The following is a 25,582-nucleotide window of genomic DNA, read 5'->3' on the forward strand; positions in this document are numbered from 1 at the left end:
GTACCATAGAAAATGTATCATTGGTATTCCTCTCCACCTTTAGTGTATAATAATATATATAGTATGTATTAAAAAATTAAATTAATTTTTTTTATAATTCACTTCCGATTGTTTAAATATTGTGTACTTTATCTATAAAGAAAATATTAAAAAAGAGTCATCAAATTGGTAATGTGGCGTACGTCAACATTGTGTACATAGTTTTTTGATATTTGTGCGAGAATTTTAACATTTTGTATAGCCTTTAATTTAGAACAATTTTATAGTTATATATCTGTAATATTACAAGCCGAACTTGAACCAGAGCCAAGCGTTACTCGGTTTGTTGGGGAAAAAAATTCGTTTGTTGGATGTGCCTTTAATATGGCTAAAAACGCTTTTAATGAAAATGTTTATGGGTTTCAAAAGCACTTTAAGTACTTTTCTAGAATTTACTTGCATTTTTTCTAAGGATTAGTTCTAAAAACATTTTCATCAAAAATACTTTCAATTGTTTTAAAAGTATATCCAAACGAGCCATATATTGATTCAATTTATTACTTATACTCTAAATTATTATTGAACGATATGATTAATTATCTTCAAATCCAATGGTTAATTAGTATCAAACTGTTGATGAAACTACAAAACAAGCTTTACATGATACTGAATATATATAGAAAACCCAGAAGAAATACATCGAGTGCTGGCTGAGGGAGTGAAAAACTGAGAGGGTTGAAATCTAGGGCAGCTAATAAAGCTGTAATTCATATTTCACCACACTCCCCTATAAAAAATTTAGAACATGAGGATGATGAGAGGCCAAACCCTTGTCAAATATTCACTCTCTCTCTCTCATGCATGCTGAGCAGCATTTACATCTCTCCCTCCCGCCATAAATGCAATCGCACCCTCTCAATACGCTCTGCATTAACTCCTTCGCTGTCACATCCTCTCCACCTGGTCCTCTTTCTTCCCCCCTTCCCCTCAAAGTCTCTCTCTCTCTCTCTCTCTCTCTCTCTCTCTCTCTCGTTTGCTATTTCGATTCTATCTCCCCTTTTTTCTCGTCCGTTCTCTTTCTGTCTCTCCTTCAATCTTCATCACCGCATTCTTCTTAAACCCACAACTCTTCCACTCCTACCCACGACCGTCTCGAAGGGAACAGACAGTTCTTTGTTCCCTCATAGCCTAGAGCTCAAAGGGTCAGCTGCTTTGACCTTCAAGTCCCCCTTTTTGTTTTCTACGCAAATCCTTCCGTTAATTTTAGAGAGAGAGAAGGAGCACTGTGTGGCATTGGGAAAACCGAGATTTGGTTAAGTTGGGCGTTACAATCTTAGTTTAGTGTGTTTGACTCATTAACTACTAGCCAGTCAATTAGCACGCAAGAGCAAAAAGGCTAAGGACTGTTTGAAGGCCAAATTAAACTGTAGTGATACAGTCAGTCATTTCTTTCCCTTCTTACTTGTAATAATCCAGTCAATTAGGGTTTTTTTTCTCAGACACCGCCAGAGAATCCATTAAAATTTTCAACCACAACCACCCCACAAAGAGTCAAAACCCCCACACAGAACTCCACACCCAGAAACCACCTCTTACCTCTTCAGAGTCAAAGAGGAGAGAGAAAGAGATGGAGGGTGTGTAGTCTAGGGTTTATTTGGAGAGTGAGATATATTTATATGGTGGTCGGACAAAAGCTTCCGGCAAGAGGTAGATGTACGAAAACTCTCGGCTAATCTTCTCAGGTCAGTTTAGCTTTCTTTTCTATATATTCCGGGGGATAATATATATCCGTATATATTATTTCTCAACGAAAACATATAAGATTAATATTCTGTAGAATATTTTTCTTTATTATATATTTTCCTTGTGGTCATTTAGGTTGCCTGATTTTGGGTAATTTAAATTTTCTACATACATGTATTTGTAGGTGTATAAGAGTGTATTTTGGTTTTGGGTTATTTAAGGGATGCATTTAAAGCAAAATCTTTTGGTTGAAACGGTAAATCTTCTGAATATTTTGCAGTAAAAAAAAACTGTATATCTTCTTGGAGAGGGAATGGGGGAGACTTGTACGTATGTAGAATCGTAGATACATGTTTACAGATTTATCTTGTACAGATTTATCTTACACATCAAATACAGATCACTTGCCCTATTAAATTATATTACCATTTATTATTCTCTCAGATTTATCTTTGGTATTTCTTATTATTCTTTAATCTCTCTCCTCCCAAATTTATTTTCTTTCCTGATTTTCTCTCTATGGATTGGGTCGAAGTACTGGAAGAAAAGGTTATTTCTCTTTTTAATTATTTTCCCCCATTATTTTTAATCTATATATATTTATATATATTATCAACTACATTAGGAGTGTCTTAATTCTAAACCTCGCTCTTAGTTTTGGTCTGAGTTCTTTAAGATGTTTATCAGTGCGGTGCCCTTGATTTATTTATAAACGAATATAAATTGACCCATATTATTTTGTCTTGGCAGATTGAAATTAAGACAAGAGAGACAGGTATTTAGCTAGAACAAGAATCCTAAATTCTAGGGATTTGGAAGGCGAAAAAAATGCTTCAGCCAAGCATGTTCGAGAATCACATCCTAGATCATATGACGACGAGCAGTACCCACAAAACCTCAGATAGTACTGGCCGACTGCTGGACGATGACTTCGAGACTAAATCCGGCACCGAAACGACTATGGACGCTCCTTCCGGTGACGAGCAAGATCCCAACGCCACCGGCCCGCGCCCCAAAAGAAAACGTTACCATCGTCACACCCAGCGCCAAATTCAGGAGATGGAAGCGTAAGTCCTTATTTTTCTTGTTTGTCTTGGTTTTAGGGTTTTTCAGATCACGAACTTCATTGTGAATATAACATATATATCGATCGAATATTTTTTTTTATAGATTCTTCAAGGACTGTCCTCACCCAGATGACAAGCAAAGGAAGGAGCTGAGTCGTGAACTAGGGTTAGAGCCTTTGCAAGTCAAATTCTGGTTCCAAAACAAGCGCACCCAAATGAAGGTAACGCATATATTCCACCACCACACACACGCACACAAACATACATATGAATTGTACGTATATGTAGAAAAATCAATTGGATATGTATGCACTTTATGCGTTTCCATAAATCATTTCGTTCCAAATTAATATTCCACTTATGAGAAAATTTATCCTTTATTCTCTTTGAGAGTTTTGACTTTATACTAGTCATTAAGAACTTTAATTATATGCGACCTCTATGCACACATTAAGCTCTCGAATAACTTGGCCCTATTTAACTCCTTTTTTAATTGGTTTGATTACTTTGTGTATCAATTTTGACATTATGTATTACTCTTAGGCCCAACATGAACGCCATGAGAATTCAATTTTGAAATCTGAGAACGACAAGCTTCGTGCCGAGAACAATAGGTACAAGGAAGCCCTTGCCAATGCCACATGCCCCAACTGTGGAGGACCAGCTGCGATTGGGGAGATGTCATTTGATGAGCAACATTTGAGGATTGAAAATGCTCGTTTACATGAAGAGGTGACCATTACTATAAAACATACAACACCTCTTTCTCGTTATTATAATTGATCTAGCCTATTGAGTTTTGTTCAAATGGTTTCACAGATTGATAAGATATCTTCGATTGCTGCCAAATATGTTGGGAAGCCTTTGACGAGCTCATTTTCCTCTCACATGCCATCTCATGTGCCTTCCGGCCGCTCCCTTGATCTTGGGGTTGGCAGTTTTGGTACTCAGCCAGGCTTCGTAGGAGAAATGTATGGATCATCTACTGATCTTCTCAGGTCGGTTTCAGTGCTCACTGAGGCTGATAAGCCGATGATCGTTGAGCTTGCCGTTGCAGCCATGGAAGAACTAATTAGAATGGCCGAGGCTGGAGACCCTTTATGGGTTCCTGGTGACCATAACTCAATTCACCAAGAGATTTTAAACGAAGACGAGTACTTGAGGACATTTCCGAGGGGGATTGGCCCTAAACCATTGGGCTTAAAGTCTGAGGCTTCAAGAGAAACAGCATTGGTCATCATGAATCATGTTAACCTTGTTGAGATTCTCATGGATGTGGTAATTAACACACATATTTGAACATTAAGTAAATGAACTTTGGATTTAATAGGACTCTCTGAATTTAACACAAACATGATGTCTTTCAGAATCAATGGTCTACCGTCTTTTGTGGTATTGTCTCAAGAGCAATGACCCTTGATATCCTATCAACTGGAGTAGCTGGAAACTACAATGGAGCCTTGCAAGTGGTATGTACACAAAACACAAATTAATTTGAATTTAGAATGGATTAAAGCATTTACTGAAGTTAACAAATATGATGTAATTCATATGTAGATGACTGCTGAGTTTCAAGTACCCTCACCACTCGTTCCAACCCGTGAGAATTACTTTGTAAGGTACTGTAAGCAGAATGTTGATGGAACTTGGGCAGTCGTTGATGTTTCTTTGGACAACCTACGCCAAAGTCCAGTTTCAAGAAGTCGAAGAAGGCCATCCGGCTGCTTAATACAAGAATTGCAAAATGGCTACTCCAAGGTCTATAAATTAAGTCTTTCACTAGCTAGCTCTTCTAAGCTCATTATAGTTCATGCTTTTTTTCTTTCACTAGTTAACATTGTTCTCTCAACTAATTCGCACATTCGTGATTTTTACGTATGATTGTTTAGGTTATATGGGTGGAACATGTTGAAGTGGATGATAGTGCTGTTCACAACATATACAGACCACTAGTCAATTCTGGTCTTGCCTTTGGAGCTAAGCGTTGGGTGGCTACACTTGATAGACAGTGCCAACGTCTTGCGAGTTCCATGGCCAGTAACATTCCTGCTGGAGAGCTTTGTGGTACACATTAATCTTAATTTACTTTTTTGGTAATTAGTTTTCCCTTAATATCAAAGTAATGGGTTTGAATTGTTGTCTTATATTACAGTGATAACTAGTGCTGAAGGGAGGAAAAGTATGTTGAAGCTGGCACAAAGATTGGTGATGAGCTTCTGTACCGGTGTTGGTGCTTCTACTGCACATGCATGGACTACATTATCAGCAACGGGTTCAGATGATGTGAGGGTCATGACCCGAAAAAGTATGGACGATCCTGGCAGGCCTCCTGGGATTGTTCTAAGTGCTGCAACTTCCTTCTGGATTCCTGTTCCTCCCAAGAGAGTTTTCGATTTCCTGCGGGATGAAAACTCTCGTAGTGAGGTACATATTGCATGTCAATATATGTACATATATATCTCTGATATATTAGGGCATTGGCATCACAGATATAAATCTGATATATTAGGGCACTGCTACGTATAGCATATGTGTAAACATGCATATTTAATTTATGGCATATAATTTTCAGTGGGATATACTTTCAAACGGTGGGCTAGTTCAAGAGATGGCACACATAGCTAATGGTCGTGATCCAGGCAACTGTGTCTCCCTACTTCGCGTAAATGTAAGTCTCGATCAAAATATATGCATGCGTTATATTGTCAGATTGTGAACAACTGACTAGCTAGGTTAGTTCTTGCATGAATGTACTCCCAAATCACAGTGAATATTCTATTCACCATAGTCTTTAAACACTAGACCAAGCTAATTAATGGGGGAACAATTCATGTTTTGTAGAGTGCAAATTCAAGCCAAAGCAATATGCTGATACTTCAGGAAAGCTGCACTGATTCAACCGGGTCATACGTGATTTATGCACCAGTTGATATCGTGGCCATGAATGTCGTGTTAAGTGGTGGAGACCCAGATTATGTAGCACTTCTGCCCTCAGGTTTTGCCATCCTTCCAGATGGACCTGCTGGGTCCGCAGGAGGAGGAAACCTTGATGTTGGCTCTGGTGGGTCTCTACTCACAGTAGCATTTCAGATCTTGGTTGATTCAGTTCCTACTGCCAAACTATCTCTGGGATCTGTGGCTACTGTTAACAATCTAATTAAGTGCACGGTTGAGCGTATTAGAGCCGCGGTTACATGTGAACAAAATCCATGACAACTAAAAAGCCTAAATACATGGTGAGCTCACTTAATTACTAATTAGTATTTTGGTTTTTTAATTTTTTCACTAGACTTATTATTATTTTCTTCTTCTGTCTTTTTTCTTTGGCAGTTGGAAAGAGGTAGAAGAAGAAAGCAAGAATGGTGGGTTTACTTCGAAATTGTGGGTTACCAAAGGGAAAAAGTCAAGAGCGCACCTTATAATATCGGATATATCCTTATCTTGTGGTGTTTTGGCGATATTTAGGAAACCCTAAAGCAAATCACCACCCCACAAGGGTAGTGGGTTCGGGTATTGACTTCCCCTAAACAAAGAGGAAAGTATGCTCAAGACTTTGTTAATTGTTAGCTATCTATGAAAAGTTTGGAATAACTCTGTTCACCTTTAATTACTGTTTGGGTCTAGGGATTAGGGATAGGGTTATTAGGGCTAGGGTTCACCGCAGGTTCGTTTATGCCTGTCTAAGCTTCTTTTCCCTACTCTTGTTTATGTTTAAGAGAGGCGTTTAGTTGGAGTACTTTTGAAATCACATTAACAATGCTTCCAGTTTCAACTGTTTGTAGCTTTCAAAGTACTTTTTGTTTATTTGGTAATTAGTTATCATATTTTTAGGAAAGAGGAGTAGGTCTTGTTACATGCACTCCAATACTTGAAGCCTGACGAGTTAAAAATTATAGATTTGATTCTTGGCAAATTAATCTCAATATGATCAATCAATACTGTAACTTTGAGTTTATTGAAATATATGGTGAAGTTTTTCAGTTAACATATGTTTTATCTTAAATCACTTATTCACAAAATTCTCTTTGTCAACCAAAAGAGAGTTAAAAGAACAAATTAACCTTGTTAACAAAACTAAAGAACAATAACCAAAATAAAAGTTATGTTCAAAATAAGAAATTACACAAAATAATTTTACTGTTTTTTAAGATATGAACAACCTATTTAATAAAAAAATTATTTGAAAGTCGTGGCAATCCTTCTTTGTAAATTTTATTTTCAAAATTTTATAAACGCATACATATATATAATATTGCTAGTTTAGGTTCGATTATCGCCAAAGGCAAAGTTGAACCATATTATTATGGCAGGTTCATTGTAGCCTACTCCCTCAACCCCTGAGTGTAGATACTATATATCGTTTGTTCAAAATATTTTTTTTGTTTGTATAAATCAGGATTCTCTCCGCTTCCCCATCCCTCCCCCTCACCTTCTATCCCCTCTTCTCACACTTTTCTCTTTGTCTTTCTCTATAAAAAAAAATACAAAATATTGACATAACTTAATCGTAATCGTTCAAATAGGAAAAAACTGAAGGAGAATGATTTGGAGGTGAGAATTCTACTCTTATTTTACATTGCGAATGTATATGGTGAAAAAATATGTTTATTTTCTGAAAAAATAAACTCATTGGAACTTGGAATAGGGTGAGTGTTGGATTATTGAAAAAAAATTAGTGGTACAACATTCTTGGCTGTATGTTGGATTATTACAACAACAAAAAAAAACAGAAAAAAGGTTCTTGGTTGTTTGTAAAAATAAATAAATAAATCAATTGTCAATTTGACCCTAAGTCAACGTCCAGCTTCTGGAATTTTGAAAAAAATGCCAAGGTCCATCATTGTTCGTCCAAATTTAGTTTAGCCTAGCACTATTATTCTAACATGCAGCCTTTTGATGCCAGAACTTTGAGGATATAATGGTTAGTATTGAGAATCTCTACTCCATCCGTCCCAAGATATTATACACACTCACCTCGACTTTTATGGGAAACCAGAAGACGAAATTTATGGTTTTATCCACGGTTGTTGAGATTTCATTCAATTTGTAGCAGAAAATTGCAAGGGCCTCCTTGAAATATAGAGGTGGTGTTAATTGCTATCTTGTGGTTGTGGTACTAGTTCTAGAGGAATCGCTTGTATTTTATATTCCAATGCCCCATTCGACGCTGCGAGGGAATTAAAGTCATCCCCAGACTTGCAATTACCTACTGATGAATTAAGAAACTTTGCTGCAAGCTTCCTATTCAATATATATATATATATATATATATATATATATATATATATATGTGACTCATATATATACACGCGCATGTGTGTATATATGGTACTTAGACCTAACAGAGATATGACGCAAAACAGAACGCAGTGACATTCTAAGATTCATGCAGCCGACCCCACTTCCTGGGATAAGGCTTGGTTGTTGTTGTCGTTGTTGTTGTTGTTGTTATATGCATGAATACAAGGAATTACTTTAAAATTCAGAGTTTTTAGGACTTCCACGTTCCGAACGTGTTTGAAGTTCTTCTAACCACAAATGTCTTTGAAGAAAATGATGCAATCTTAGATTATATTTGATGACCAAGCAAGTTAAATATCTCCAAACAAACTATTCTAATCAGTATTGCAACAAAGGGCGGAACTAAGAAATTTCGTAAAGGTGGGCTATAACTATAGTGGCCTACGTTTTCCAGAGATTGGTGGACTGATTTTCACTAGCCAAAGTGAATTTCATTAAAATTAACACTAAATTCTTACAATTCTAAATTTTTGCACTCGACTGCAGCCTACCCTAGTTTAAAGGTGGCTCCGCCGTTGTTCGCAACAACACCTCTAACTCTAGCTAAGTGTGTGCTGTTTCAAGTGTGATTTCTATGCATAAGTGTGTGCTGTTTCAAGTGTGATTTCTATGTTATGCATGACAATGCATATATCAATTGAAACATATTAGTAAGGTGCTCTTTTAATTTATGAATTAATTCTTCGATTGAAACATATTTTCTTAGATTTCTTGTTTTTTTTGGTGTCATCGTGTTTTCGAGTGGTTAGGGACTACATGATACCAATTGATGCAAGCAACATATAATTTCAAAAAGAAAAGCAGTATCAAATTTTCATGGTAGATATAAGCTATGCTTGTTGCACAATTTTATATAAGATTTAACTTTTTTGTGTGATGTTAGTACTTTGTACAGTCATATATACAGTAATAAAGATCTCTGCTCCCTTCCAGTGTTAATTAAAAAAGATGGTTGTGAAGTACAGTATCTATTTATTCATGCAATAATATCTTTTGCTCCCAGAAATTTATAGCGTGTAGAAGAAAGAATATACATCGCTTTAAAGAAGGCCAATGAAAAACAAACCATACATGTACCTTATATTTTGAGCAGTGGCAGAGAATTATAACAACTGCATGAAAATTGCAGACACTAAATTGTGTTAGCTTTAATTTCTTCTTCTTCTTCTTCTTATCCTTCTCTTTTCTGTTGCCTTCGTTCTTGTTATATATTCTAATTAGGGAAGGTACAGAAGTAGATGGTGGTTAGAGAGAGAGAGATGTGTACGTACAGTTGTGGGTTTATTGGGAGGAGTGGTACCGGTTAGATTTTGCTCTGGTGCTTTTACTGCTGTGACTGTGAAAGAATTACAGTGAGTGGTGGTTCTAGTTATTTACTTCTTTAATCATTTATGTGGATATATATTTGTGTGTGTGCGTGTTGTACGGTGTATAGATGTATATACATGACTATTACAACTAGAAACAGTAGAAACTATTGGTTGAGAAGGAGTTCTTGAACCAGTAAATTAAGCAACGTCTTATCTCGGGTTCTATTTAGATGGAGTATTGAACGTAAGGATTTGCATTTCGGGTTCTATTAGTATTTGAACGTAAGGATTTGCATTTGACTACAAGGCTAAATTTGCTGTTGGCTCGAGTTTATTAATTTGTAGGGATTAGTTGTAATTAGTGGGATACAGTTTTTATTTAGCATTTTTCTACTGTAATTAGGATTAGCAGTTATTGTTTTCCTTACTGTAATTAGGATTTTTCTACTATATATTTGCCTCCTATGAGGGAAAATAATATTAAAATTCCCACACAAACTTAATTTTAGCATTTCTACAAAGATTAATATATTAGATTGAGACGTAAGTGTATTTATCTATTCTTTATTACAACGATATTACTACTCTAATTTAAACTAAAAAGAGAAATGATGGTTTGTGTTATCGCAGTGTCACTCCCGACCCCAACAGACCCAAAGGAAGAAAGGCCAAGGCCACACACTAGTAAAAAAAACCTTTGAGCAACAATATACACATTGTTGCGCAAAGTGACTTTGCACAATGAAATCTTAAAAATCATCGCACAATGTATTTAAAAAATAAATAGAATTAAAATTATTTTTTAAACCTTTGCGTGACGAAATATTTCATCACCTAAACTCAATTTATTTTCTTTTTTATTTAATTTTATATTTTAAATTGTAAAATAAAATTGTTTTCTTTATTTTTTTTTAACTTTGCGCGACGGATATCAATATTTCGTCGCTTAAAACCTATTAATTATCTATTTTTATTTAATTTTATATTTTTTTAACAAATGATATTATCTCCATTAAGGAGGAGGGTGTGAGCTTAGCATCACAATGGGCTAGTAATAATGTGGTTATTTAATTTTATATTTTAAATTGTAGAAGAAAATTGTTTTCTTTATTTTTATTATTTTTCAAAAACTTTGCACGATGAAAAACAATATTTTATCACCCAAACCAATTTTATTTTATTTTTTATTTAATTTATATTTAAACTTATTTTCATTATTTTTATTATTTTTAAAAACTTTGCGCCATGAATATCAATATTTTGTCACTTTCTAGTTATTTTATATTTCAAATTGTAGAAGGAAATTATTTTCTTTATTTATTTTTTGTAGAAACTTTGTGTGACGAATATCAATATTCCGTCGCCTAAATTTTTTATTTTATTTTTTATTTTAAATTGTAAAATATATTTTTTTATTTTTTTATTTTCTTTTTAAACTTTGCACGACGAATATTAATAATCCATCCCCGAAACCCTTTTTTTTTTTGTTATTTAATTTTATATTTTAAAATGTATAATAAAAATTATTTTTATAATCTTTGCATTAAATGCATGGATTGAAAAATGACCCAAATAAACAAGTTAAAATGTAGATCCTTAGATATGAAATCACTACATCTAAATTATTTCGATGCTAAATGATTAGAAAACAAGTTTTAGATTAATGGCCAAAAATATTAACTCTCCTTTTTACTCTTTCACGCTCTTATTTTCGAGTAAAAGAAATCATAAAATAGACATTTTTCGGGTGGAATGAATAAAAGAGAACGAGAAATCATAAGCAGATTTTTTCGAGTGCAAATGACTAAAAGATGAGTGGCACGATGTAACAAATCAAAACAAAATAATAAATTGATATGAATATAACTTTTATTAAAAATTTCAACAGAATCCACAGTACAACTGATTTGGAAATTCCGCGAACTTCATCACAATTGCTATCTGGAAATGTCAGCAGAACCAGCGTACATTGTAATTTTAAATGACTTCAGAAAACAAATAAACAAGAAAATGGGCATCAACATCTTCACATTTCGGTTCCACTTGAGCTTCCATTAAATTGATGTTTCTGAGATGAGCAAGCAAGCACTCCCCTGCAGAATGTATAAGCAAAGATGCACAAAATATGTATTGCAGAAGAAGTCCCATCAGTTTACAGAATTTGATCCAACAGTTCTCCCTCCTCTCTCGGAACACGCTGCAAAGTGCAAAGTAAAACCAAGCCATCCCACTCTTATCGTGTTTAAAAGATAGTCTAAATGTCTGAAAAGACGATAGATTTCGGTTTTAAGAGCCCTATCTGGGTTGTTTAACAAACATAAAATGCCAGACAATCAACATGGCAAGAGAAGCTGTAACCGTTTGCTGCAAGATAATGTGCATGAGTACAAATTCCACTATTCATGTACAAGCTGGCTTGAAAAGGCCAATGTGCTGCATACTCCAACAAAATGAATAAAAAAAGTTGAGAGAATACCATAAAAAAGAAGAAACTCATATAATGTTACAGTGAACACGGAAGTCGATCTAACTATGTTAACTCCGCAATCGTTTTCTTTGACTACCCTCTTCAATAATTCCCTGCGAGTCCGAAGAAAAGTGTTCAAGATTAAGTACATAAATTTTCAGCACAGCTTGCAGAAACCGAATATGTCTCCGGTACATGCAAAAGACATAATGTTACATATCCGGCTTTTCCATTGTTCAAATTAAGTACATAAATTTTCAGCAGAAACCGAATGTCTCCGGTGCATGCAAAAGACATAATGTTACATATTACCAGTAAAGCATAACATATTCAATCTTGGTAATCACTACGCATCCTATAATAGCATGAAAATAACTGGGAGCCGCACGCACACCATAATATTCAGAAAAACATGGGCATAGGACTAATACAAATATGATATAGAAGATTGTTATCTTCTAAAGATGAAAATGCTTATTGATGCAAAACATTTAAAACAAAACTGGGAATTTACCATTGTCAGATATATTTTTGAGAAAGCAGTTATAAGCAATGAAAATTACAATGAAAAGTGGAGACGTACCCTTTGATCTTGTCCAAAACCTTCAGGGGAGACCACACTTGACTCGGATCTGCATTTAGCATGCACAATAGGACCTAATTGTGACCTATCCATGCCTCCTGTTGCTCCGTCAGGTGCATTCATGTACACAGCATCTTTATACATCCACTCCTCATTCTCATCACTATAAAAGTCATCAAAAGTCTCTCCACATAATGCACACGAATTCTGATCCTCATCGGCAGGAACAGCCATTTCTTCATCACTTTTCTTTTCCACTATGGTCTCGGCAGGCAAAAATCCAGGGACTGCCTCAGTACCCAATGCCTCTGCACCAGTGAGCCACATGCTTGTATTTACAAACCATTTGCGAGAGGGCTTCTGCTTGCGGTTTTTAGACATACGATTCTTTGTTACATGCCAATCCATATGACTACTGTGCTCTTCTTGGCACTTGAACCTAAGGCCACAGGTTGTGCATTGTCTAGGGAGATCACCATATAGGGCACTTATTACAGATTCATGACGCACCTTGAGAAGGTCGGCATTAAACTCGACTCCTACAGAATCCTAAACATTTAATAACTTGGTTGAGCATCCCCAGCATTGAATTATAATATCAAATATTCCAAAAGAAAAATATAGAAGGATGTCATGTAAATACCTGGACAGGGCTTTGCTTTGTCAATGAGATCAAACCTTGAGCCATGAGAGAACTAATCAAACCAGAATAGGAATTGCCGGGCTGGTTGCTAGAGACAACTGAACCAGGGTTTTGGACGGAAAGTATGCCTTGCGAGGGAGGAGGAGGACCTGGTGGTAGAGGTGGCAAGGAGAACTGAGAACTGCCATTTGGGTTATAGGGGGTTGGTATGCCCAAGTGTTGACGAGGTACGGGACCTCGCAAAGTGTATCCATGATTTAAGGGTGGTACCCCTAAATAAGATGGCACCTGAGTTTCTGCAGACGAAAAAATATTCTCCCGTGCCTCCTGAGGTGGACGATACTGTGGTTGTAAGGGACGATATTGTGGCACCTGAGTTGACTTTGTCGACCTTGACTCCTTGTTTTCATAGCCATCTAACTGCTGCTCCGGCATGTATGAAGGATTATATGGGCCTTGATTTTTTACAGTATTGCTATAATTTATTGAACCGTACGGATTCCTCTGGTTCTGCATTGCAAAAACTGAGTGCACTCGGGGAGGGTGAGAATTTTGCGCGTTTACTGGAGGCCTTAAACCCATTGACACTGGCATCATAGATCGAGAGTCAGCAGTACCAGAGTCAACACTAGAGGAACCCATTCTTGATGTAATGGGCCCATGAAGTCGTGTATCAACATCTAGAAGCTTGTCATTAAAGGCAGACATTTTCTCACCACCTGAAGATATACCACTTGTCACAAAGGGCGTCTGAATGTTCCCTCCTCTTCCTTTGGCATTAAGGGGATTCTGCAAAGGCTGCAAGTGATGGAAAGGCATATTCCAGGCTTCTTGAGGGTAGCGAGAACCCATATTATGATTTTTCTCAGACTGAAATCGAGACACAGCACCCGATGATCCACGACCGAACTGCAAGAACGGTATTAAGTGTTCAGAGATGAGCTCAAATAAATTGGAATAATTTTTCATGTAATTTAAAGAAAACTTGATAGCAGAAATCAATAATAGAGAACAATCATGATTGGAACAACATCAGTTTGGAATACTATACACAAGAAAAGGTAAATGGTCATGGACTGAGACTGACTGAAACAGAGACTGTTTGAGGGATCTTCTGGTGCTAAAGTTTTATGTTCAGTCAAGCAAATGATAGGTTTTCAAGGATGGAATTTCAGTGATGGAAAGTTCCAATGAATATTGTTGTGGTTTAAGCATTAATGCAGTCACAGATGCAGAAAAAGAATATATTAATGTCAGTTGACCAGGACCTCAAATATAAGGTGCCATTCCACAACAAAAAAAAAATTATTAAAAAAACCTAAAATTAGAAATAAAAAAAACAGAATAATAAAATTTGCAGGATATAGGTAGAATAACATGTAAATATAGGGGAAGAAATTATGAAAAGTTTGCAATCTAACTAATTACGTTAAGGCAAACATAAAGATCATTTAATTTTTCATGTTAACTAAACAAAAATGCTTAACAAACTAGTAGAGGGAACATACACCAAGTGAGGGAACTGAATCTTCAGCTATAATAGAGGACTGTTCGGCTGAAGGTGGATGTGCCTGACTAGACCAAGTACTCCTAACATCTGGCTCCAAGGAGCTTGCATTCTGTGTTCCATGGCTTGCCCTGTAGCTTCTAGAAGGCGGTACAGTTGAAGCCAAGAAATCGTTACCCCGACCATGGTCTGCTAAATTTGGGGTCACATCTTCCCAATCAAACTCTTCCTCTTCAGTATTCTGCCATGACATTGGAGTTGCCTTATGATCTAGACCGTTCAGGCCCAGCTGCCCAACCAGCAGAGGCTTATCATTTAAACTTCTATCTGCACTGTCCTTCCCATATGCATCAATTAAAGCTCTTGGGTTCTGATGGTCAACTCCATTATATGCAGCAGAAGTATCAAACCACTTCTGACTACCATCAAGATAGCGTTTTCTCCGCCATTCATTCGACTCCTCATCCTTACCCATCGCTCCACCAAGTCTATAATCAAACACGGAATTAGATGGAGAAGCCCTCTCAACAAACCTTCTTGGAGACTGTTCTGCTGCATATTCATCAACTGCTGATGGCAAAGACCTATCAAGCCCAATATTAGAAGGCGACGAAGATCTTGCAAGCCTAGCAGTTGAAGATGGGTGTAATTGATTGGACCCCAGGGCAAAAGGTGAATGACTCACACTTCCTGTTGAGTTTAATCTTTTTGATACAACCTGCAAGGATACAACCTTTCAATTATTAGAATCACACTTGTCATGCATAATGGCGGGATTCTAAGAATATAAGTTTGACCTTTAAGCTCCTACTAAATGCCAAATACTCTGCAGGATTAATAGAGTTACAGATTTGAATGCCACAGTTCCACAGAGTGTGAAACAGAAACAGTTTAGACAAGCACCGTATTCGATAAAATGATCAACTTGAATTTCTTTTAGGCTATATGCTTGAATTTTCCACCTTGGGAGAAGTCTCAAAATTTGTTTAATAATATGATGCTACAAATACAATTCTAGTCTAGGCCTTTGTTTGGGGATCAAATCCAAATTCTACATGGACTTGGAAAATCGTAACTAACAATTGGGTGTCCTATTTGACAAAACTTAAAGGAAATCACAAACCAACTAGGAAAGGCGAACCAAAATCCTTATTGTTAAAAGAAACTCAAAATCCTTATAATAAAAGAAACGTGAACTCTTCTAAAAACATTAAATGTCATAATTATCTTTTTCTACTGCTGATGATTGGTGGTAAAGCTACATCAAAGTGTCTGAATAATAGATCCCCTAACCAAAAAATGTTAACCAATGGAAACATAGATAAATTTTCCACTAGTTGCAGGATAAGGTGTATTTTGAGCAGATTAAAATAGGGAGATTACACGGAAAGCTTACACCATCTACATCTGAACTGTCCAACGGACGTAAATATTTTGGATTGACATGGATGCCATGAGCTGGTCGAGGAGATTCAGAAGTCCTCAAAGGTGGTAATCCTGATGATTGTTGGTTTGCTTGCGGAGAAAATTGCAGTTGCTCTTCAATCCTGCGAAGGACTGAAGGTGGAAACACTGCTGACCAAGTGCCAAAGAGGTGGCGCATGGCAGGGTGCTGGTTAGGGTGTACTTGCCTGTATGCCTCGCAAAAGACCTAATGCATACATAAAATCATGTTAGAGTTGTTTAAGTATCAAAGAACACTATTTATGCATAGACTTGAAATTAGGGATAACAAAAATACATCTGCAGTTGAGTTATATCACCTCAGGAAGACGGGAAGAGAAAAACTTGGCATATTCTCGGCCAATATTCTTGACAATACTGTCTAAAAGATACAGTGAAGGCAGTTTATGCTCGACCGGGACCTGCAATAGACAAGTATCACACAATTAGGGCAATCTTCAACTTGACTAATATGTGAAGCACTGCAACTTCATTTGCAGCAGGCTTAACACAGTTATTAAAATTCAACTGCAGATTAATGCTCTATTAGAGAAATGACAATCGACTTGGAGCTGCATCTTAAACATATTATCACAAATTTGGTGTTGATCCTAGTTTTTATTGCAATTCCTGTAGCATTAGGGTTGTTGATTCAAGAATGGCTAATAATTCACTGGGAAGTTTTGCTTGGTAGTTCATCAAAACAATGCTTCTGTGTGATCAAGCTTAATGGACATGTTTTTTGCAGGTCATTATGTTCATAATACCCAAACGCAACCGAAGAAAAAGACCGAGAAAGTAAAGATTACAACTTTTGAAGTTGTTCATCCCAATTGAGTAACATCAAGAATCTAAAATTTAAATTTCTATGAAACCAAACTGAGCAAAAGATGAACTGGGAAGCGTGGTAGGAATTAGAACTTTTAGAGTAAAGATTGGTATTTTTACAATTCCTAGAACTCAAACAATTACACAAGTCCAATCTGGGTTGTACAGAAACAGAAAACACCCCCCCAAAAAGATCCCCAATTGGCATACACCAATTCAGCAAAGCTCCGTCGAATAATCAAAAGAGGTAGAAGCAACCCGCAGATACCAAAACAGACCTCGAGAATGCGGGCGCAGATGGCGTTGGCGATGCCCCTTCCGTGGTCTCTCTGCTCGCCGGCGATGATGGTGAGATCGGTAATGATGGGCTTCGAATTAAAGATGAGCTCCGACAATACCATCTCGTAAAGGTGGACGATTTCTTCGGTGCTGGGCGGCGATACCTCGTCGTCGGGCGAAACCCTGAGGTCCTCCTCCCGCTGCTTGAGCAGAGCCCTGAATCGGTCCACTATCGGAGTCGGAGGCTGGGGCTTCTGAGCTAACTCGGCACCGGGCATGGCCTTTCCGGCGGTGTGCGGGGAAAAAGCGACTCTAGGGTTTTCTCGGGAAAGTGTGAGCCTTTCCGAGTCCATGGAAAGAGTGGGGAGTGTCGATGTGGTTTATTGGAGAAATTGGGCTGTTGGGAAATTAGGGTTATTGAAGAGCGGCTATAGGTGTCGACCCACGGCGGAAGGGGGAGGAGGATTGCATAAGAATTAGGGTTTGGTGTTCCCACCACCACCGTAGAAGTAGAAGAAAACGGCGTGGTTTTGGCTTTTGATTCTGAGAACTGGTTACTTACCTCGTGACGTGACTCGAGAGGCCCTTCCCTCTCTTTTCGGCTTTCTCTTCCAATGAACGACACGTCGTTTATCTTGTTTTATTTAACAAAATTTAGATTAAGTGCACCGACGTGTCGTTTTCGAGGTTTAACTATTACTTCCAAAACCAAAACTCCATATATATAGCATTTATTGGTGAAAAAAGGAGGGAAAATTAGAGTATGTTTGGTACATTATTTAAATCCAACTTTTTAAATTAAAAAATAATTTTCAAGTTTTAGACCTTAAAAACTAAACTCAAAACTAACTAAAAAATATAGTATATTCTTTAAAAACACAAAAAGTGAAATTTTAAACTTAAACACATTCTTTTCTTCTTTTTTTCCTTCCTCCCCTCTCACTCCAAATCTATATCTCTTTTCTTCTTTCTCTCTACCCCTTCTCTATTTTTTTTTACATTTTTCATCTCAGCTCCACCAATCCGCTCTCTTCATTCTCTCACTTATCTTCCTCTCTATCTCCTCCGATCCTCTCACTTCTTTCTCTTTCCTTCAATCATCTCTTACTTTCTTTCCTCCTCTTTCATCTTTTTCTCTCGACCCCTTCTTTTTGGATCTCTTTGTCCAGTTTAAGTTGTAAGATTTAAAAATTTTAAATTGCATACCAAACAAGTTTTTGAGTCTTAAAAAAAAAAAATTAATTCTTAAGAAATGTTTTGAGAACCAAATCAATTTATTACGGTTTGGGTTTGGTTGTAGGCTGGTTGGCTTTGTTTTTTGTCAAAACAACACATAATCGATCATTGCACAGTTGTATTGACACCCACCCTTATTGACATACTAGTAACTAAATTGTTCAATTATGAATTATATATAATGTTTATATAGTAATTCATTATTGGTATTTTTTTTATTTATAATAAAAATGATATTCTACACGAATCTACTCTAAGAGCATTTCTACACCGCCAAATTGCGCCACCTATTGGGTGATTGAATCCCTCAATCTCTCCAAAATCTGCTCTAGCCCATGCCCATCATTAGGGCAATCCAGTTGATCTATCTCCCATGGACCGAGCAATCGGAGTAGAATGGCCTGACTTCTCACTTGAGGCTATCTGACGTCACCCACGTTTTAGAATACCAAACAAGCCCTTAGATGTCGGATTGAGAACTGCAAAACCCTAAAAGCAACCAAGAAGGAAGATTAAGAGAGAACACGATACAATAGCGTTTTTCCGGGTCTGTTTTCTTCTTCTTTCTCACTTCATGCATTTCTGATGCTCCAAATGTGTTCAATTGCTCAGTGCCATTTCTCCAAAACTATGTTTTGGGGTATTCTGCTTTTGCCTTTTGCCTTTTCATTTATTGTTGAAGAAAGCTTGTAGCCTTTACATTTTATGATGTTAATCATGCAAAGTTTGAATCTTGTATTGCTAATTTGTGTAATTTCCGAAAAAAAAAATGTTAGATTAGGCATTTAATTAGTACCAAAATTTTTACAGTCTATGATTGTAAGCCAATGTAATTCGATATACCAACAATTTTGAAATGGTTGCCGCTGAATTCCAGCTTGAATCGTACATGTCAATCTATGAAGTTTATGTTTATGAAACGCTCTTTTGTTTCATTACGCTTTTTGTTTGTGGTCAAGGTGTGTCTATTTTTCTGTATTCTAAAGATTAAAGTTGAGATCCGGATGGACATGATCGAAAACAAGGATTAAACTTATCAAACACAATGATTTTGCTGTGCTATTACTGTACTTTACAAAAGGGAACGGGAAGTAAATAGCACTGCGGATAAATTCCGCTGAGGAGTAAGGAAGGATGCTAGTATTACTTCGAATTGTAATGCTCAAACTAATTGTCCCTAAGGATGGTTGTATTTCTTTAAATCTTATGTTAATGTAACGACCCGTAACCTTTTTTTTTTTGGGAAATTTTAACGAAAAGCTTCCGGTACTGTTCATTTTAATGAAAAACCACATTTTTGAGAATTTTAACGAAAAGCTTCCGGTACTATTCACTATACATTTTATTTTGTCCTTATCGTTAAAACTCAAAGTTTTCAAACCCTTTTCATTAATTTTCTTTTTATTCCTTTAAAAGTAAGGGCATTCTGGTAATTTCGCAGATGGGGATGTTTTACCACTTTTGAACCACTTCATGGATGACATGTGGCACCCTCTATTTGGTGTCTCTTTCCCGTGCTCTCTCTCTCTCTCTCACTCTAGAAACATCTCTCTCTCTTGTATCTCTCTCAGTGCTCACCTTTCCGGCGAGATCACACACACTCATACGTACGAGAAATTTTTAGTTGTGACGGAACACAGTAAAATTTTTTAATTTTTAAGTTGTTAACTTTTTAATATATATATCCCAACTTTATATGATAACGTGTTGTAACATATATATCCCACCATATAAATATGGTTGTACTGAAAAATCTCTTAATCCGTACATACGCACAACCATCGCGAGGACACCACCATCACCCCCTGGACTCCCTTCTATCCCTCTCACCATCCCAAGCTCGCACCCTCTCTTTCTAGGCACTGCACAGTTACTGTGCACGAGTTCTTTTTGACGAGGTAAGCGCCCTAGACCCTAATAAATTATGTTAGAATAGATTAGGGCGTTTTGAGACATTTTGAAGTGGTTTGGACGAAGAACTGTTGGGGAAATACATTTCCCAGTTTTTCCGGCGAGTGACCGTGAGTTTCAGGCCATTTGTCGGCCAATCCCGACGTCAACGTCGCTCCATTTGGTAAGACTGGAACCCTTACACTTTGATCTTCATTTTGGCTTTTGAATGAAGATTTTTTTATAAAGGTTTGACCCCGGATCGGAGTCGGGGAAGCTTTCCGGTGAAAACACCAAAATCCGGTGTTCTTCTTCAATTTTTCCGGCGGCCCGTGGAAGAATTGGGTCAATTTGGCCCTAGCCAATTGGGAGCCCATTCTATTAGCCCTTTTAAATCCGGGCCCAGGTCCAAAACCCAATTAACTTAACCCACTACCTTATTAAACCGGCCCGTTTTTCCCTAGCCCATATCTAAACCCTTAGCCCTAAACCCACCTAAATATAACCCAAATGGAGCCGGCCCACTAACCCTAACCTAAGACCCGGTCCGTTTTTCCAAACTTCAACATTTTAGTAGAGTTTATTAAATGTAATCTCTTTATGTATAGGTGCGTTGGTTGAAGCCTTGAAGGTGATCCAGCCTATCTTAGTACGAGCGGCCCTCCGGTATTATAATTTAGTGAGTGGACTCTTCTTAACTTACATATTTTTATAAAATATTAGCCTAGCAAGCATTTCATATTTCTTGCATTTAATGCATTTTATATTATGTTTTCCGGATTCCTATAATTATGGTTTATATAGAATTCATGATTTAATTAACTTGCTTTACGAAATATTATGATTTATTGAAATTATGTTTTTACGAGCAGATATGAATTATTGGAATTGCATATATGAAACTCCTTGAATTTACAAATATGTTTTATATACGATTTATGAAATGAGATTTTGAACCCTTGAGTTTCAATGATTTGGCTTGAGATTTCGAGGAATGATTTTAATACTTACCTAGTGGGTTATCATACGGCACATCCACACACCACGGGTATTGTCTATGGCCATAGGACACAAATGATGGAGAAGTGAGATATGATATATTATATATACCCCCAGCTTCACCTTTGAAAGCGGTGTCGGACAGCTTCACTAGTCACAATTAGTGTCGGTGTGGATGAATGCTGTTTTATATAGCTTCACCTACGGGTGATGGATAGGTTATTCAGCTTCACCTACAGGTGATGGACATGTTATTTAGCTTTACCTTTGGGTGATGGACAGGTTATACAACTTCACTTTCAGGTGATGGACAGGTACTGCATTTGAGCGACTATGATACCCCTAGTTGAGTACAGCACGGATATGATTTACGATGTTTCACAAATGTTTTACATTGCATGCTAGGGTTTTTCATAAAACCTACTATGTAATATTATATATATGTTTTCAAAATAGGGGGTTATTTTGTTCTAAAATAAATTGGTTTTCGTACTATTAGTATTATTATAAATTATGGTCCACTTACCTTTTCTGTTTTTGCGCTCCCTCAGGACATAGTGAAGAAGAGTACGACCCGAGCTTCGAGGCTTTTCCATACCAGTGACTCTATTTGCTTTCATCTATGTATGGCTCTTCTTGACTCTTGTAATTTGACGCTCGCCCTTCTTTTGTACTCTACTTAATGGTATGCTCTGGATGTATTGTATCTTTACTTTGAACTTGTATTCGTTGATTTTCCTATTTCATTTATGGGAGTTTTGCATCATCACTGTCTCATTTAGCATTCATATTTTCATATTATTTCCGTTTGTTATTCGAGTTTGAATTTGCAGGTTCTTACATATTCCTATTTGTTCCTTGCCATTCGGGTTTATTCCTACACTTAGGACTTTCATCACTCCTGAGTGTCGGCCCACACGTGTCATCCAGGTGTCATTAGGATATATGGGTTGGGGCGTGTCAGTTAAAGTGTTATAAAATCGTGAAATTATATTGTTCTTTTGCTGCAATTTACTTTCTTAGCTTGCCGCTTGCACCTCACTGTTAAGTATGAAGGTTTCAAGTTTTTTTTCTGACCTGAAAGATCATTTGGTATGGTAGGGAAACTATCTGAACCATGGGTGTAAGTTCTGTAATATTAAACCCCAAACAAAAGGCAGAAGTTGGATGGAGAAGAAGAGATAGAAGGAAACACCAAGAGTTTAAGCAATTTACCCGATGTGATTATTCAAAATATTCTCTCCCGTCTTCCAACAAAAGATGCTATCCGGACAAGCATATTGTCTATGTTGTGCCTTGGCCCGTTCGTTAGTGCAGAAACGAGATTCAGATTACAACCTCACCAAATCACACTCAGTTGAACATAATAAAATACAAGAAATAAAGATATCGAGAAATTTATGAGGTTCGGCAAAAACATGCCTACGTCCCCGGAGAGATATTGCTCTTCACTATGAATAACAGTACAAGTACACATGAGTTAAATCAACATAACTCAATCCCAAATCCCTTGCACACCCACTCATAGAATTTTCCTAAGAGCCTCACTCTACCCCAAGAGTTCTTTCACTAGAATACTTTTCACTCTAGCTCTCTTGATTTTCTCTCAACCCATGTTCAACCTTTCCCATGGGAAATCCGGATGCTCTCCCCTTGGATGCTTCTATGATGCTTACCTTCCCACTTTCTAAACATTACTAAATGCACAAATATTGCATTTAGTTATAGGCATACACTAGCAACTATGCCAACAACCAAGACAAAAAAGTCTTAAGTTCACATGACATAATCATCACCTAGCTTACCTAGCATGCACCAAAGTCTATACCTAGTCTATAAAGTATAACTTTGCTTGTGGTAGTCACCATGTCTTCAATTGTTGTCAACACATGACTCATAATTACTCACAAATGTACGAGCCAAACACAATAGTCTAAACGATGAATACATATGGACATGAATTCCTAAGCTTCATTTTTATCAAGGGTTCGCTGGTGCAAGATCTCCTCTGGTCAATATTGTGGAAAGAGCACTTCGACTTCGTGGCCCTGCTGATATAGAAGTGTTCGATCTTTCACTTCCAGTGAAAGGTGATGCATGTCGTGTTAATGCATGGATCCCAGCCGTAAGAAAGCGCAACGGTGAAAAGTTTTATATGTACCTACGTTACCTCGAGGGACCATTTTCATTGCCTCTTCCTTCTTTACTTCTGCAACAATGACGGCCATTGAACTAGATATTCCTTTACTTTCCAAGACTCCTTCCACTGTTTATTTATCAAGTCTAAAGATAGGTCCGTGGTGTTCTCTGATGATTCAATGCAGCATCCGTTTTCTGGTTGTCCGGTTCTTGAGGAATTATCTCTAGAAAATTGCAGTTGGTCGAATGTCAAGTTTGTGAGTAAACAAGCTCCCAAGCTTTTGAAATTGACTATAGATGAAGACCGCTACTTTCCAGAGATTCAGATGGTTGTCAGATTATGATATTTGGTGTTAGTATCACATATTTCAGTTACAGGGGCAACCTCCTGAATGAGCATTTCTTTTATAACTCAGCCTTACCTAATGAAGCTCTGATTCATCTCTCTTATTCTGGTAAGAAACGGAGACATATTGCTTACCGGTTCTACAAGCTCCTTAAGGGGCTCTCTAATGTGGAGGATTTAATCATCTCTAATGATGCCTTTGAGGTATATTGTCTTCTCCTTTGATTACACTTGTTAATGTCTAAAATCGCCTCATTCTTAGGTGGTTCTAAATAGTGCACCAGAACTTCGTTCTCAGATGCCCTTTTTCAATGATTCGACCACTTTGGTATTGGAAGAACCGATAGATATTGGTCAAAAAGCACTATTGACGATGCTCCAATACTGTCCTTGTCTTGAAACTCTGGTATTTCTTGAGGTAACTTCCTGAGCACGGCACTGTATTGTTTTCTCGTGTTTTGTTTTCCTGAAATGTTGTTAAAATGGCTAAGGTTTGATGATTTAGGGGATCTGCCAGTCCTCGGATCGTGTTGAAGATGATGAGGTGATGGAGCCACTGCCTCCATGTTTCGTGTCTCATCTTAAAACGATTGAAGTGGGTGAATTTGCTGGACAACAGGATGAGTTTGGCGCATTGAAGATTTTGGTGAAGAATGCAATGGTCTTGGAGAAAGGTGGATCTAGTTTGCTCCACGAACTTCGAAGGGGGACCAGAGAAGAAGAAGGAGATCACCAAACAGTTAACTGATCTTCCCAGAGGACCAGAAAGCTGCGAAATTGAGATTGTCCTTCATTAAGTTTTTAATTTACGCTCTAGACGTAAACAAGGTCGTCTCTGAGATTTCGGGATCCTTGATGAATTTATAAAAGAGCCTTTCCTTAAGATAGTTTAAAAAAAAAGTAAAACAATGTATTGATGTTAGAAAACAATCACTTAAATCAAAACAAACTTTAGCACTCACTGATTGCAAGTTTACAAATGTCATTAATTATACTTAAAAAAGCTACAAACATAGCATACACTAAATTATCAAAAGTAGTTCAGTCTTAAACAACCAAACATTAAAAAAAAACTTCAAAACCCTAACTTTAAAATTTCACTTGAATATATGACATTATTAAATAAAAAATTTGAAAAACCATCGTTTTTTAGGGTGTTATTATTGATAATCAGAATATCTCAGTGTACTCTAAATTTTTATATTGAGTAATGCTAGGGAGACTAAATTTGTAGACAAAAATTTGTAAATTAGACATATGAGTTGATATGCGTGCTCATTTCCTATTGGTGACATATAATTTAGTTTACAAATTTAGTCTTTCTAGTAGTACCCTTTTATATTTAAAAAGAAAAAAAATCTTATAAGGAATGCAATGAGATTTTAAAATGCTAACAAGAGTCATTTTCTAAATATAGAACATTATTACATAATATTAGATGACAAAATTTTGAGGGTCACTTCAAATTTGAGACCCTGTATGACTACATATTTTCACTCCCCTTCAACGCCCCTCTGGACGTAAGCTTCGTGCTTTGACATGGCTTCCGTTTGAACCTACTGACTTGCAGTGATGTTCTTTGTTATTTGGTTGCTTCCTTTTGAATCTGCCGACTTGCAATGATATCTTCCGTGTTATTTGCTCTAAATTATTTTTTACGTGACATAGGAATTGTTTTTAACTTTCGTACATATCAATGTTTGATTGACTTTGGACATTATTGCAATAGTGAAAAATAAAAGTAAATATTTTTAACCGCTAAAGCTACAAGCCTCTTGCTAGTGTAGAACATAAAACCCCATAATTTAAAAAATGCAACAAT

General features: G+C 36.8%; 3 protein-coding genes across 5 annotated transcripts; 2 read left to right on the plus strand and 1 right to left on the minus strand.

The window, feature by feature from the left end:
* Positions 1-941: 941 nt before the first annotated feature.
* LOC103446683 (homeobox-leucine zipper protein MERISTEM L1-like) lies at positions 942-6,624 on the plus strand. Of its 2 annotated transcripts, none has more exons than XM_008385812.4 (12): positions 942-1,721; positions 2,473-2,789; positions 2,893-3,010; positions 3,333-3,521; positions 3,609-4,067; positions 4,157-4,258; positions 4,347-4,547; positions 4,679-4,853; positions 4,942-5,213; positions 5,362-5,457; positions 5,631-6,025; positions 6,120-6,624. In XM_008385812.4, exons 2-11 carry the CDS (start codon positions 2,551-2,553, stop codon positions 6,000-6,002), a joined length of 2,223 nt encoding a protein of 740 aa, XP_008384034.2. In that variant the 5' UTR covers positions 942-1,721; positions 2,473-2,550; the 3' UTR covers positions 6,003-6,025; positions 6,120-6,624. The 2 variants fall into 2 exon arrangements, with proteins under 2 accessions (XP_008384034.2, XP_028943413.1); XM_029087580.2 differs by lacking the exon at positions 942-1,721 and adding an exon at positions 2,202-2,271.
* A 5,115-nt stretch (positions 6,625-11,739) lies between these two features.
* LOC103446682 (polyadenylation and cleavage factor homolog 4-like) lies at positions 11,740-17,722 on the minus strand. 2 transcript variants are annotated; one of them, XR_011571857.1, is made up of 7 exons: positions 17,150-17,718; positions 16,364-16,465; positions 15,997-16,251; positions 14,602-15,318; positions 13,094-14,002; positions 12,451-12,989; positions 11,740-11,980 (listed from the first exon to the last, which is right to left on the minus strand). XR_011571857.1 is itself a non-coding variant. In XM_008385810.4 (7 exons), the coding sequence occupies exons 1-7, from the start codon at positions 17,501-17,503 to the stop codon at positions 11,936-11,938; spliced, it is 2,931 nt and encodes a 976-aa protein (XP_008384032.3). In that variant the 5' UTR covers positions 17,504-17,722; the 3' UTR covers positions 11,740-11,935. The 2 variants fall into 2 exon arrangements, 1 of the variants encoding a protein (XP_008384032.3); XM_008385810.4 differs by having other exon boundaries at positions 12,451-12,999; positions 17,150-17,722.
* A 1,520-nt stretch (positions 17,723-19,242) lies between these two features.
* Positions 19,243-24,508, plus strand: LOC139188732 (F-box/LRR-repeat protein At4g14096-like). Its single transcript, XM_070806423.1, has 6 exons — positions 19,243-19,345; positions 23,261-23,400; positions 23,600-23,667; positions 23,787-23,964; positions 24,023-24,178; positions 24,266-24,508. Exons 1-6 carry the CDS (start codon positions 19,243-19,245, stop codon positions 24,506-24,508), a joined length of 888 nt encoding a protein of 295 aa, XP_070662524.1.
* Positions 24,509-25,582: the final 1,074 nt, after the last annotated feature.

Source organism: Malus domestica, chromosome 10 (assembly GCF_042453785.1).
Source record: "Malus domestica chromosome 10, GDT2T_hap1".
Taxonomy (NCBI): Eukaryota; Viridiplantae; Streptophyta; class Magnoliopsida; order Rosales; family Rosaceae; genus Malus; species Malus domestica.